This window comes from Arachis ipaensis, chromosome B06 (assembly GCF_000816755.2).
Source record: "Arachis ipaensis cultivar K30076 chromosome B06, Araip1.1, whole genome shotgun sequence".
Classification (NCBI taxonomy): Eukaryota; Viridiplantae; Streptophyta; class Magnoliopsida; order Fabales; family Fabaceae; genus Arachis; species Arachis ipaensis.
Window position 1 is genome coordinate 120,580,986 of NC_029790.2, and position 15,920 is coordinate 120,596,905.

The 15,920-nt window shown below is 40.4% G+C and overlaps 1 protein-coding gene across 1 annotated transcript in view; it reads right to left on the minus strand.

Moving 5' to 3' along the window:
- LOC107648411 (signal peptide peptidase-like 4) overlaps positions 3,239–15,920 on the minus strand; it is a gene marked incomplete at its 5' end in the record, with an annotated part of 15,208 nt that continues 2,526 nt past the window's right edge. The window contains 4 exons of the mRNA XM_021105652.1: positions 3,239–3,487; positions 14,457–14,540; positions 14,892–14,962; positions 15,088–15,155. Coding sequence (XP_020961311.1) covers positions 3,366–3,487; positions 14,457–14,540; positions 14,892–14,962; positions 15,088–15,155 — 345 coding nt within the window. The remainder of the gene's footprint in view (positions 3,488–14,456; positions 14,541–14,891; positions 14,963–15,087; positions 15,156–15,920) is intronic.

Genomic DNA, 15,920 nt, shown 5'->3' on the forward strand with positions numbered 1-15,920 from the left:
GAATAGGCTTAAAATCTCAACCAGGATTGGTATCTAGGAGATAGGTAATGGCAAGGATAGTTTCATGAAATAAATCAAAAGATATTTTCGATGTTAGAATCTTAGATATAAGTAGTGTCCTTTATCCCTTACTTTACTAATACAAATTTTATAAGTTCTATTATAGTCTAGCAAAGCCTTTATGTGCATTTTCAAATGTTTCAGGTCTAAAAGATCCACTTACCCTTATGAACAAAACCATACACATTAGCAATTGAAGTACTATTTTTTTTAGCAAAAGAAAATTACATTTATTGTATAACTATACGTCTTCCTGTAGTTTGTTATCCAGGTTGCCACCCATACCCCAAAATCATTACTTTGTTAAATAAGATGCGGTTAGCTTATGCAGATAAAAATTTGAAAGAGGAAAACACAAATACAGATATTCCTTACGAGTCAGGAGCTTGTTCTCCTATTTCTAGCATATCCACAAATGCAAAATCAAGTATCCTTGGCCTGAACGGAGTGTTATATTTATAGAACGAGTCATACTTGAGCATATCTTCCAGATATTTTGCCTATTTATATAGAAAAAAAATTAAATAAAGGACGATATTTGAAACCTAAAAAAAATGTCATAAAAGTAAAAATGGGAAAAGTTAATTTACTAGCTTTACTATACTCAATCTCTTTTGCTCTTTATCTGTAGCAATCGGTAAGGAGTCTAGCAGAATTGTTTGATGATTGCACAAATAAAAAATAACCAGATGCCAATGTGTGTTGTTCTCGTTGACAGGTAAAAAAATCTAGTACCAACTTTCACGTATTAGAATATTACTAGATACAATTTTTTTAAATAAAATAAAAGGTATAGATCAGTTCATAAAGATAAATGCCATTAAATAATAAAAAATTAAAAATACAATAAATCATATACCTTTTTTAGACCTTTATCAACTTTTTTCATAAATTTTTTTTGATAATATTTCAACAGAACTTCAATTTTGGTATCACATTGCAGTATGAATTGCTGAATTTAATAGTTAGGGGCTAAATCAGTGACACCAATTAAGTAATAAGATAAAATAAATAAAAACGGTAATAAGCCTGAATAAGACATTACGTACTGAAAACACAGCTGGCAAATACCAGTGTGTTTGACATCCTATTTCTTTCTCCTGCATGGTTAGCATAGTAGCCACCAAATCCAACACCTATGTGGTAAATAATAAATATATTAGGAATTAAAGTATGCTAGAGATAGCAGTTTAATTATGCACTTACATCCCTATGTACCCACTCCTTGGGAATTAATGACTTGAAATTGTCACGAGTTTCGCTAAATTTGTTTGTTGTCACCAATACCTCATCACTACAAATACGAATCACATTAATATTGAACTATTTTTTAAATTTTTAGTTGATAGATAATGAGATATTTAACCTTTAGAATATTCACTTGGTGTACTCTTTTTTAAGAGTGCCTTTTGCTCCTCAGTTAGAGATTTGTGTGAGGTCCCTGGTGGAGTTTTTTTATTTTTTGAAAAGTTGTCTTTAATGGAGGCAGCCTTCACACCAACCTTATTTTCAGACAAATGTGAATTCCAGACAATTCTTCTCTTGGCCATAGATATCTTCTTATCGCGTACACTTGTCTGTTTTGATGCCTTCTTATTTGTACCAGAGTCAGACTGATGATGTTGTGGAGACTTTAGCAGTTTAAGAATTTCATCTGTATCTTTTGGATTAGTAGATTGAAAAGGATATAAGAGAGTAGGAGGCTGAAAATTTGTGACAGTTGGACCTACAATAAATGATGGTGGAAATATGTTGTATAGTGATGGATGCATGGTTGTCGGATATTGGTTAGAATATACTGCAGCAGTATAAAAACCGGGGTACATAGAATACAAAAATTGGAGAATGTGAGGTATATGGTTCAAGTACGAATAATATAAGAGTTGGTTATCAATAGCATTAATGCTAACATCTCTTGTGTCTCTCTTATTCTCGCTACATTGAGGTGATCCGAATGATTCTCGCTTACCCATATCAAACACTCAAGCATATATGTAACACAATTAGAATTATAATGTGAATATAATTTGCTAATGATATGCTGAGGAGTGTTTTTATATATAGAATAAAATTTTGTTTGTTCGTTCTTTATTATTGAAAAATATCTTTCAAAAAGATTTTATTGTTATATATATATATATAAATAGATATTATTATTTTAGCTTATTTTAACTTATAACTCTACGTAATACTAGCATTTAAATTTGTAATATTGATTTAGATATAATATTGATTTTGACGGAATATATGATTTATTTATAAATAATATAATTGATGTGATTTATGTTGATTATAAACTAATTAGATTGTTAATAATTAGAATGAATTTGCATTTAATATAGATTTAGCGTAAATTGATATATAATAACAACTCTCTTTTATTATTGTTATGTATTTTTATTCTCAAACACATAACACTACAAGCTAATTACAATGGTAAAAATGCGAAGAAATAATCGAGCTACTTCTGTTGAGGCAAGTTCTATTCCAAATATGACGATCTGTCAAGAACCAACTGAAATTCTGAACAAGTACGTATTATTTTTTTTTATTTATAAATTTTTTCTGAATGGTCTTGTATAATTTGTTAATAATGAGTATATTTATTCACATTTTTTATTAAAAAAATAAAATAGAAATTATGTTGATTCTTTTAAAAAAATAATAAAAAGATGCTTCCAATGCTCACTGCTAAATTTTCTTTCTTCTCTTTTTCTTTTCTTTTTCGTTCCTTTTTCTCACTGATTTTTTGGGAAAATTTTCTCTCGCTGCTGATTTTCTTCGCTCTCTACTTTTCCGGCGATAGAGGAGGAAGTAGAAGAGTATAAGGATGAAATTTCTCTGCTTCTACGGAAACTCTTTCTCTTCACTTTACTTCACTTCTCTTCCCTTCAATCTTCCGTGTTCAACACGAACTCTTTCTTCTTCATCAAATAACAAGCACCACTCTTAATAACATTCCTAATCCAAGAAAACCTTCTAGCACAACAACAATATTCTCTCTTTATTCTTCTTTTTCAACAAAAGGTACTTTCTTTCTTCTTTTATTAATTTTTTTTTAAATTTTTTCTTAGTTCTCATGTACCTTCACCTTTTTTCTATTTTTTTATGGAATAGTAAAAAGACAAATTTTCTCTGTTTTTATGATTTTTAAGTATATAGTTGGTTGACATCTCTAATGATATATATTTTGGTTGTAATTTTTGTTACAAAGAGAAGTTACAAAATGTAACATAAATCTCCTATCAGTTGTTATCAATCTCCTATGTACTAATAGACCTAAGATACAAATCTGATGAGAGGGATCAATGCTGGTTAAGTGATTGTTGATCCTCTTCTTGCATGTGAGGGCAAGGTCTCTCTGGTTCTCCCCTTGTCCATAAAATCTTGAGTTCACCTCTCTTCTTTCCCAATGACAAAAAGGTTCCTGCATTTATGATTCAAGAAGTTAGGTTTTAGAAACTGGACCCGGATTGTCACATGCTATGCTGTAACCGTTTGTTATGTCGATCGAGTTGACAAAGCAATAGCAATCAATTTGGTTATTGTTCATACCCTGGGTTGAGCTATCCGACCTGTGATGATTAACGACAAAGCGACCGACCTCTTCAGGTCAAGCGGACCGACTTCTTCTTAAAGAACTCGGCCAAATCGACAGGAAAGTCCATAAAGGGCCCAAGTAGAGGAACACGACCCAAATCCAAAGGTCGTCCAAGCCTATAGAGATAAGGGCGGTTCCCTTGAAGATAAGCTGACCTCAACTCAAAGATAAAGATAAGATAAGATAACTAACTTATCTTATCTAGAAAGGTCACTCTACAACTATTATAAATACACTGGAACACCCAGGTATAACTCATACTCTGATTCTACTAAAAACCTGCTTAATACCCGTGCTAACTTAAGCATCGGAGTCTCTTGCAGGTACCCCCCACCCTCCGATGGCCAAGGATCAGCAGTGCAATCCAACAAGTCAGACACAACAGCCCCGGCCACCATCAGCCAGCCGGACACGTCATCTCCGACCAGTACAGGCGACCTCTTCCGAGATCGACCTCCCGTTTCAGGTAATCCTCGGAACATTGGCGCCGTTGCTGGGGAACCTGGAAGTCATCCCATCACCATGGCAGATAACCGTGACAACGACCACGATTCAGATCTAGAAAATAGAACGCCGCATAAAAATACGGACACCCCACTAGAAGACACCTCAGAATCCAATGGAGACAAAAATACATCTAAACCGGGAGCAATAGAAGCTCTTCAAGATCGCTTGAAACAACTTGAAAAAGAAACCCAACAACAACGAGAAATCGGAAAGGATCTACAAAGAGAGGTACGACGACGTCGAGAGTTGGAAGAAAAATTACAGCAATTAGAAGCCGATCTTAAATCGAAGGCCCCTCGGATCACTCCTGAGGAAAGCTCACGTAAAGAACATGATCCATTCACCAGGGAGATCATGAAAACCAAAATCCCAAAGGACTTTAAACTCCCAGATATGACTTTATATGACGGTACCACAGATCCCAACCACCATCTCAGCAATTTCAGAAGCAGAATGTACCTTACCGACGCCTCAGACGCCGTTCGCTGCAAAGCTTTCCCAACAACTCTCACGAAGACAGCAATCCGATGGTTCGACAACTTACCTCCAAAGTCCATCTCAAAATTCGACGACTTGGCCAAAAAGTTCCTAGCCCGATTCTCCATCCAGAAAGATAAAGCCAAGCACGCCCCCAGTCTACTAGGGATCAAGCAAGGAGATCGGGAGAGCCTCCACAACTACATGGAAAGATTCAACAAAATATGCATGGACATACAAAGCTTACCAACAGAGGCCGCCATCATGGGACTCATCAATGGCCTACGAGAGGGACCATTTAGCCAATCTATATCAAAAAAGTACCCTACTTCATTAGACGAAGTACAGGAGCGAGCAGAAAAATACATCAACATGGAAGAAAACGCTCGGTTGGGAGAAACCTCAAAATCTGGGAACACCTACCGAGATAAAGACAAGGAATCCAAAAAGAAAGAAGATCGACAGGGGGAGAAAATCAAAAAGTACCATAATTACACCCCTCTCAGGGCATCCCTGGTCGACGTATACAAAGAAGTCTGCCACACAGAGAAAATCCCCCCAGCACGACCACTCAAAGGCAAAAGGGGAGGGGGAAACCGGAAGGAATATTGTGAATACCATCGAGTTCGAGGGCACTCCACCAACGAGTGCTTCGACTTAAAGAATATCATAGAAAAATTAGTGAGAGAAGGAAGATTAGATCGATTTTTGGCTACCCGAGATGATGACCAAAGAAAAAGACGAAGGGACGAGGATGACGGACGAACAGAACGATCACCTCGAACACCAGAAAGACATGTCCACATGATACATGGCGGATTCGCAGCAGGAGGGATCTCAAAATCCTCTCGCAAAAGATATCTCAAAGAAGTATATCATGTCGAAGAAGAGGAAGAAGCGCTCAACATCCCAGCGATAACATTCACTAAGGAAGACGCGTCGGGCGTCATCACAGGACATGACGATCCCATGGTTATCGCCATCATATTGGAAAACACCAACCTACACCGCACCTTAATAGACCAAGGGAGTTCTGCCGACATCTTATTCAAAACAGCCTTTGATAAACTCGACTTAGAAGCAAAAGAACTTAAAGCATATCCAAACAGTCTGTTCGGGTTAGGAGATACCCCGGTTCGACCACTAGGATACATACCACTACATACAACCTTTGAAAAAGGGGACTAATCCAGGACCCTCAAAATAGATTACATCGTAGTCGATGTAAGTTCAGCTTACAATGCTCTTATAGGTCGGACAACACTCAACCAACTCGGCGCAATAGTCTCGACTCCACACCTATGTATGAAATTCCCAACTCCGAAAGGGATAGCCACGATAAAAGCTGACCAAAAGATGGCACGTCGCTGTTATAACGAAAGCCTAAACCTCAGAGGCAAAGGAGAAGAGTTTCATACAATTGAAATGGGCGGAGCCCAGCAACAAGAAGAACTCCGTCCACAACCAGAAGGCAAGATAGAGAAGATTCAAATTGGAGACACCTCAGACAAAACGACCAATATTGGCACGATCCTAAGAGGAGACTCAAAAGAATTACTGATACAATTCTTACGAGATAATGTCGATCTCTTCGCATGGAAAGCCGCAGACATGCCAGGCATAGACCATAAGCTAATGTGCCACAAGTTGGCGGTCTACCCAGGATCTCGGCCGGTGCAGCAGAGATGAAGGAAACTCGGGCCAGAACGATCCAAAGATGTGGAAGAACAAGTACAAGCACTACTGAAGGCAGGATTTATAAGAGAAGTCAAGTACCCACTATGGCTAGCTAATGTCGTCTTGGGAAAAATCAAATGGGAAGTGGCGAATGTGCACCGATTACACCGATCTCAACAAAGCCTGCCCAAAAGATCCATACCTACTCCCAAGCATCGACGCTCTGGTAGATGCTTCCTCCAGATACAGATACCTCTCATTTATGGACACATATTCGGGATACAACCAAATCCCCATGTGTCCACCAGATCAAGAAAAGACCTCATTCTTAACACCAAAGGCAAACTACTGCTACATCGTGATGCCTTTCAGTCTCAAGAACGCATGAGCTACTTATCAAAGGCTAATGAATAAAGTCTTCTCAGATCACATCGGAAAAATTATGGAAGTTTATGTGGACGACATGTTGATAAAGACACAGAGCGAAGATACATTATTATCCGACCTGGCTCAAGTGTTCGACACCATAAGGAAGCACAACATGCGACTCAATCCCACAAAATGCACCTTCGCAGTAGAAGCAGGTAAATTCTTAGGTTTCATGCTCACACAAAGGGGAATTGAAGCAAATCCAGACAAATGTCAAGCCATACTCAACATGAAGAGCCCAACCTGTGTCAAAGAAGTACAACAACTCAACGGGAGATTAGCCGCCCTATCCCGATTCTTAGCAGGAGCTGCGATAAAATCCCTCCCCTTCTATGCTACGTTAAGAAAGGGAAAACAGTTCGAATGGACGACAGAATGTGAGTAAGCCTTCCAAGACTTCAAGGAGTTCTTAGGACGGCCACCTATCCTATCCCGACCACGAGAAGGAGAACCGCTCATATTGTATCTCGCAGTAGGGAACCAGGCAATAGCCTGGGCACTAGTCAGAGAAGACGAAAATGGGCAACAACCTGTCTACTTCATTAGCAAGGCACTACAGGGATCCGAGCTGAACTATCAGAAAATAGAAAAATTTGCCTACACTCTTATCCTAACATCTTGACGACTCCGCCCGTACATCCAGGCTCACACCATTAAGGTTCGAACTAACCAGCCCATGAAAGGAATATTGCAGAAAACAGATCTAGCAGGCAGAATTCTACAATGGGCAGTCGAGTTGTCAGAGTTCGATCTCCAATATGAAGCTCGGACGGCAATCAAATCACAATATCTGGCCGACTTTATCGCAGAATTCACAGATGCCCTAGAAACCCCCACAGAATGGAACCTTTACGTGGATGGTTCTTCAAATAAAACTGGAAGCGGCGCATGCGTGATAATAGAAAGCAACCAATGAACCCAAGTTGAGCTCTCCCTCAAGTTCGGGTTCCCGGCCTCAAACAACCAGGCGGAATATGAAGCATTATTAGCTGGTTTAAAGCTGGCTAAAGAGGTCGGAGCTCAAAAACTCAATATTTACAGCGATTCACAAGTGGTTACATCACAAATAATAGGGAGCTACCAAGCCAAAGATCCCACCATGAAAAAGTATTTGGATAAAACCAAGGAACAGCTCGGACAAATCGGAGAGTATAAGATCTGCCACATACCCCGCGAACAAAATGCTCGAGCTGATGCACTCTCAAAACTAGCCAGCACCAAACCAGGGGGTAACAATAGAAGCCTCATCCAGGAAATGCTGCAGAACCCATCAATCTCGGAAGAGGAAAAAGTCCTGACTATAACAAGTTAGGACCAAGGATGGATGACCCCTATAACCAACTACCTCAAAACAGGGACACTCCCTACAAAAGAAAAGGAGGCAAAGAGATTAAAAAGGGAGGCACAGTACTACACCATCATAAACAACATCCTGTACAAAAGAGGAATCTCAACACCTTTACTAAAATGCGTGCCGACCTCCAACACAAGGGAAGTGCTAGAAGAAATACACGGCGGTATTTGTGGCAATCATCTCGGAGCACGAGCTCTCGCCAAAAAAGTACTCCGGACGGGATTTTATTGGCCGACTCTATAGAAAGAAGCCACCGAATTTGTAAAGACATGCCCACCATGTCAGAAACATGCCAACTTTCACGTCGCCCCGCCAGAAGAGCTCATCAGCGTGACCTCGCCCTGGCCGTTTCCAAAATGGGGACTCGATCTTCTCGGCCCCTTCCCATAGGGATCAGGACAAGTTAAATTTCTCATAGTAGGGGTAGATTACTTTACAAAGTGGATCGAGGCAGAGCCCCTAGCCAATGCCACCGCTCAAAGAAGCCGGAAATTCTTATATAGAAACATTGTTACAAGGTTCGGGGTTCCATATTCAATAACCACAGACAATGGCACTCAATTCACAGATGCAGGCTTCAGAAAACTAGTAGCCAATTTGAATATAAAGCACCAATACACCTCCGTTGAACATCCACAAGCCAACGGACAGGCTGAAGCTGCTAACAAAGTCATACTGGCCGGATTACAATGGAGATTACAAGGTGCAAAGGGAGCCTGGGCAGAAGAGCTTCCACAGGTCCTATGGGCATATCGAACAACGCCACATTCCACCACGAAGGAATCCCCCTTCCGATTAGCATACGGAATAGAGGCGATGATTCCAGTAGAAATTGAGGAAGGGTCGCCCAGAGTAGTTCACTACAATGAGGGAGAAAACTCCCAACTTCAGAGAGAAGAGCTCGACTTGTTACCCGAACTCCAGGAAAGAGCTCGGATCAGGGAAGAAGCTCTAAAGCGCCGAATGGCTTCCAGATATAATCAAAAGGTAGTGCCGAGAAGTTTTGCAGAGAATGATCTCATCCTAATCCGAAATGATATCGGAACAACTTGACCAGGAGAAGGAAAGCTGGCAGCAAACTGGAAAGGACCCTACCGAGTTGTAGAAGTACTCGGAAAGGGCTACTACAGACTGTCTGAGCTCGATGGATGAGAGCTTCCCAGGTCGTGGCACGCTTGCAACCTAAGAAGGTACTACAGTTAAGAAGAGATAAAAGATCTCATCATTGGATGCACTCTTTTTCCTGAAAAGGTTTTTTAATGAGGCACCAAGTTGAGACTCAGACAATCCCATATGTATCTATCTGCACTTTTCCTTTAAATAAAATATATTTTAGATATTCTACAAAGATTTCAAGACGCATTAATCTGAAGCATTCATCGTCCGATTATAAAGCAACAGATCGGCAGAAAGTGAAAAAGAATTTCACTGCACGATCACGATAAAGGCAACCGTCCAATAAAGGTGAAAACGCGATTCACCCAAAGGGCGATCTAGAGATGACAACCACTTTCTACAAATCGGCAAAGATAAACACAGAATAATGTAAGAAGTTATCGAAAGTGATCTAAAAAAGAACCTGACGAGGTCTTACGGATCGCTAAAATAATAACTTAAAGACTGGTCGAACATTAAGAGGTCGAACCAAGTCAAACTATAAGTAAACCCTGGAAAGAGGTCTGGCCAACCCTATTAAAGAGGATTACTTTAACTTAGAAGGGCCCGACATAACAAAGTCAGCCCAAAACGAAAAGTTATCAAAGTAGTCCCTGAAAGAGATCTGACAAAGATCCAAGAAAGAGGACTGCAAAAAATAACTTAAAGGAGACCGATATAACCAAGTCAGACTCCTACTACTAAAAAGTTATCAAAATAGTCCCTGAAAGAGATCTGACAAAGATCCAAGAAAGAGGACTACGAAAATAACTTAAAGGAGACCGATATAACCAACTCGGACTCCTACCACTAAAAAGTTATCAAAATAGTCCCTGAAAGAGATCTGACAAAGATCCAAGAAAGAGGACTACAAAAAATAACTTAAAAGAGACCGATATAACCAAGTCGGACTCCTACTACTAAAAAGTTATCAAAATAGTCCCTGAAAGAGATCTGACAAAGATCCAAGAAAGAGGACTACAAAAAATAACTTAAAAGAGACCGATATAACCAAGTCGGACTCCTACTACTAAAAAGTTATCAAAATAGTCCCTGAAAGAGATCTGACAAAGATCCAAGAAAGAGGACTACAAAAAATAACTTAAAGGAGACTGATATAACCAAGTCGGACCCCTACTACTAAAAAGTTATCAAAATAGTCCCTGAAAGAGATCTGACCAAGATCCAAAAAAAGAGGACTACGAAAATAACTTAGAAGGGGACCAACGCAAAGGAATCGGTCACAAACACAGAAAACCGAGTAACAAGTTGGACCTATACAATCACAGCCTCAAAAGATCCAAGATACAAGCAAATAAAGCAAAGTAACCCAAGGAGGTCGAGCAGCATGATTTCGAACATCAATAGAAAAACAAAAAAGATGCCAAGTCAAACAACTGCTTCTACTCTATAAAGTTATATAGCCTCGAAGGCCACCAAAACCTACCACAAAGAGATAACAAGTTACCTTTTGTTTTTCAAAATAAAAAGTTGCTAGACAAGCAACTAGGAAGCATCAGCAAATAAATAAAAAAGTTCTAAACGAGCCCACAAGCCGGGCCAACTACACAAATTTTCAAGAAGAGATCAACAAGCATCGGGAGCCTTCTCGGCAGTATCAGGACAAGGAGAAGGAGGGCGAGTCTGAATCGGCACAGCATCCACAGTTCCATCCTCCCGATTCAGGATCTGACAATCCGAGTCGGGCACAGCAGAAGGAACCGAAGAGGTCGGTACTTTGGTAGAGGACACAGGGGGAGGAACAACATCATCATCATCACCCTCATCATCAGGGACAATCTTGCCATCCCTGACTACATTATCCAGGCTAAAAAGGGGGAGGTCGGCTTCGGGAGCAATGACCTGAACTTGCTCCCTCAAGTTCTCATAAGCAGCAGTCACGCTGCCAACGAGATGACTTTGGAGCTCAGTATAATCTTCCCGAACACTGTCAAGCTCCCCCCTCAGGCGCATCACCTCCCGATAAGATGAAAGGTAACTCTCCTTGTGCATCAGGACTGCGTCCTCAGCCAACCTCAAAGAAGCCGCCAACGACTGAGAACTCGCCTCCTCATTCTTCAAGTCCTTCTCCAACTTGGCTACCTTCGTCTCAAGCTCCTCCTTTAACTCCTTCATCCGATCAAACTCTTATTTCGCCTCCTCCATAAACGCTTTAGTAGTGTGGAGAGGGAGATTCTGAGCAGTCTGATATATGGCAGCCGACATATACACCATCTTCACATGATTTCGGGCCATAAACTCCAAGTGATGGAGGATAGACACATCATCCATGGAGAGAGCACCGTAGGAACCGATTTGTTGATCCACGAATTCAATAGCATTAAAAGCAGGAGCATCGAGGTCAAAGGGTTCAGTAGTCTTTTGTTTTTTATTGGGAGGAGCAACGGAAGGAGCAGCAGAGGTAACATGAGGATCTGCCAAACGAACTCGGGGTGTAGCGATCACTTTCTTCACCCCGGCGGAACTCTGCACTGATGGCTTCTTGCGCACTTGGGAGGATCCCTCCCCAGCAGCCTTGGCAGCAACATTTCTGGCAGCAGTTGCCCTCTGCGCCCTCTTAAAAACTTTCATGTATTCACTATTCTTCATTGCCTCTGCAAATAAAACAGAAAATCAGTTATATCGATTCAGACAAGTCGGAAAGACAGCTACAAGCAACATACACGGATAATAAAGAATACGCAAAGATACCAAGTTCAGTTTGAAGAAGAGAAGGATTGGTTAGAAATTTCTTTGTGTCGAGATGGGGAGCTTGACCCCAGCGTTCTTCCAGGATAGTCACAAAGGCTCGCTCAGCATCATCCAACATCTCCCATGAATACCTGGAGACCCTCACATCTTTTTGCCATTCCAAGGGAAAAGCAAGTTCGTCATTTTCATCCAGAAAAAAGGGCCGAGCTCCTTCAACAGCTCGGACCTTGAAAAAGTAGTTTTTAAAATCACTGAATGACTCGTCAAACATGGAGAAAACCTTCTTTCCCTGGGTAGAACGAAAGGAGACCCAAGCTGATTTCTTTTTTACCACACCGGGCTTAGTCAAGACAAACAGATAGAAAAAGAGAGACTGGGAAGCAGGAATACCAAAGCCATTTTACAGCAATTGGAAAATTTTAATGAAACCCCAGGAATTGGGGTGAAGTTGAGAAGGGGCAACATTACAAGACCATAATAGGTCGGTTTCAAATTTGGTAAAAGGAAGGGTGATACCCAGCTGACCAAAGAAAAAATCATAAGCATAAAAGAAAGGGCGACCATCAACAACCCGAGTTGAAAAGTAGACTCTCTCGTCAGAAGAGGGAGGGACAAGTTCATAGTTCTTATCATCACCAGAATTACTACAGACACTGTGAAACTGCCTAAGCTGAGCACAAAATTCAGAATCAACCAGCGAGACACACATGAGAACCATGGAGTCCACCCAATCGGCCATACCCGTGGGAACCTGGGAAGCCATCTCTACAACGTTATTTCGGAAAGACATGAGGTCAACTAAATCCTACAAAAGAAAAGAAGAATGGATTACTCAAAAACATCTCGGACAAAGGGCAAAACATCTCGACGGACGGATAAATGAAAAGGGAAAACCCCAAGACTTAAGACAAAGGTCTTGGGGCATCCCTTGGAGGCAGTAAACAAAGCAAGGTCTTTAAGTTATTTCTACAACCGACATCCCGGCGCTCATCAAAATAAAATCTAGAAAACAAATATCCACCTTCCTACAGTTTATCAGCGAAAAAATAGCAAAGGCGCAAACTTTTTCGAAATCAAGCAAAAAAATCATCAGCAAAGAGCAAGCACTAACACCGAACACGCCAAATAGAAATCATCAAAAGGTGCAAAACTTTGTCAGAATAAAAAAGAAATCTCCAAACAAAGCAAGAAACAGAGGCAGATTCTCTATCGATATCAGACAAAAAAAAAACAACTAGAAGCAACAATAAAACCCTAGAAAGCCTCGACTGAAATGCCAAGAGAATGCGTAAAAGAAAAGTCAGGAAAAAACACATTACAGTAACAAGCGAATACAAGACCACGAAAAAGATTCAAACTTTCCAACATGCAAAATCAAAGCTTCACTAAAAAACTGAAGACGAAGCTATGAAAGAAGCAAGAAAGATAGTACCAACCTGGAAAAAGTAGCAAACTTCAGGGAAATTGAAGATGGAAGACAAAATCGGGAATTTCCCTCTCACGAGCAAAGAAGCACGAACAAAAGTAGTACCACAGAAAGAAATGCGAAACTACAAAAATGCCAGGCGAAAACAGAAGCTTCAGAAAAATCACCAAGCGATGTCGCAAGAAAATTGAAATGTGGGTGAAAAGCAGAAAATGAATAAGTGCGAAGAAGTTACGAAAAGGGCGAAGGAGAGAAACCGTTTCTTGAAATGCAAAATTCAAAAATAGAGAAGTTAGGGGAAACGGGGCAATTAAATGCCAATTAAATGCGGATATTAAAACCGCTTACATTCAAAAGCGCGCGCTTATAGAGGAAAAATGTTCTACATTCAAAAGCTGCTACAAAAAGAAGTCGACAAAATGCTTGAGTTCGGTTTCGCAAAAAACTGAAGTTAAGGACTCAACCTCGACAAAGAAGACCGAGCTCAAGCAGGGGCACTGTTCATACCCTGGGTCGAGCTATCCGAATACACTGGAACACCCAGGTATAACTCATACTCTGATTCTACTAAAAACCTGCTTAATACCCGTGCTAACTTAAGCATCGGAGTCTCTTGCAGGTACCCCCCACCCTCCGGTGGCCAAGGATCAGCAGTGCAATCCAACAAGTCGGACACAACAGCCCCGGCCGCCATCAGCCAGCCGGACACGTCATCTCCGACCAGTACAGGCGATCTCTTCCGAGATCGACCTCCCGTTTCAGGTAACCCTCGGAACAGTTACCTAACTAAATGTCAGATACATGGACCAGTCCACATTATTGTGGTCTATCTAGAACTGTACTACTATAAAAGCATTTCACTTATTTGTCCACATGAATTTGGTACTTGCACAGCAGCAATACCGGTCCATTCTGCGACGAATTCAAGTATTTAACTATTTTCTTACTGTAAATCCAAACAAGGGAAATAAGCAAAGTAACCATCATATACCTGCTTGATATAATGAGCATTTGTACTTGAATGTTAATAACCGACTGAAACAAATAATTTTACTTACCAAGTGTGAGGGGGACTATATAAAGCAAAGCTGGTTGGCCATGTCTATCCATCAAGTTCAATGCCACGTATGTGATGAGGAGACCTGCGGACCAAATCGACCGAAAGTCAAGGATTATGTAAAATCATCTCTGCATGCCAAGATAAGAACAAAAGGAAGACAAATGTAGTTCTTGATCTAACTAAATCAAGGTGTTAAGAAATTGCATAATTATTAATATACCTCACTTATAAATTATAGATTACAATACTGCACATATCAACTTATTGTGTCTTAATACATTGCAACAGAAATAATATTCAACTTCAAACAGTTTTCATTACTACGTAATGATCCAAATACCACTGATTTAACTAGGTCCAAAGATATTTTAGGTATGTTACTGTCTCTGTTGAAAGATCTTATCAATGAGCTAGCATCAGATCAAGCATATACGTAAGCCATAGGCAGTCATTGCCCACAAGAAGTACCCAGCGCGAAGGCTCTTCTTTGCCAACCAATCATACCTATAAAGATATCAATAGAATAATCATCCATTAACTGTAAAATATAATACTAAATATTCTCTGAAGTCTCAATCTATTAACTTATAGAGCATATTATGTTATCTATCAATGAATTCCGATTATACCTTAGTGAAAATACTACTAGAAGCCCTGGTAAGATAATGTCCCCAAAACCAATGATGATGTAACCACCCTGGTGCACGAAATTGTGATCTCCAGGCTCGAACAAATCCTGGTAATGGCTCCAAAGCTTGGTGCTCTGATCTTAATTCATAATTGTCACAACTTCGATACAACTAACCAGCAAGTGCACTGGGTCGTCCAAGTAATACCTTACGTGAGTAAGGGTCGAATCCCACGGAGATTGTTGGTATGAAGCAAGCTATAGTCACCTTGCAAATCTCAGTCAAAAAATACATAAGTGAAGGTCCAGGCATGGCCGAGATGGCCAGCCCCCTAAAACGTGATCAAAGGATCATAAGGTAATCCAAAGATAATCCAAAGATCCTAAGATGATCAAAAGATGTCTAATACAATAGTAAAGGGTCCTATTTATAATAAACTAGTCACTATGGTTTACATGAGTAAGTAATTGATGTATAAATCCACTTTCGGGGCCCACTTGGTGTGTGTTTGGGCTGAGCTTAAGTGTAGCACGTGCAGAGGCCATTTGTGGAGTTGAACGCCAGTTTCTGTGCCAGTTTGGGCGTTCAACTCTGGTTTTGGATCCTTTTCTGGCGCTGGACGCCAGATTTGGGCAGAAGGCTGGCGTTGAACGCCAGTTTACATCATCAATTCTTGGCCAAAGTATAGACTATTATATATTGCTGGAAAGCCCTGGATGTCTACTTTCCAACGCAATTGGAATCGCGCCATTTCGAGTTCTGTAGCTCCAGAAAATCCACTTTGAGTGCAGGGAGGTCAGAATCCAACAGCATCAGCAGTCCTTTTTCAACCT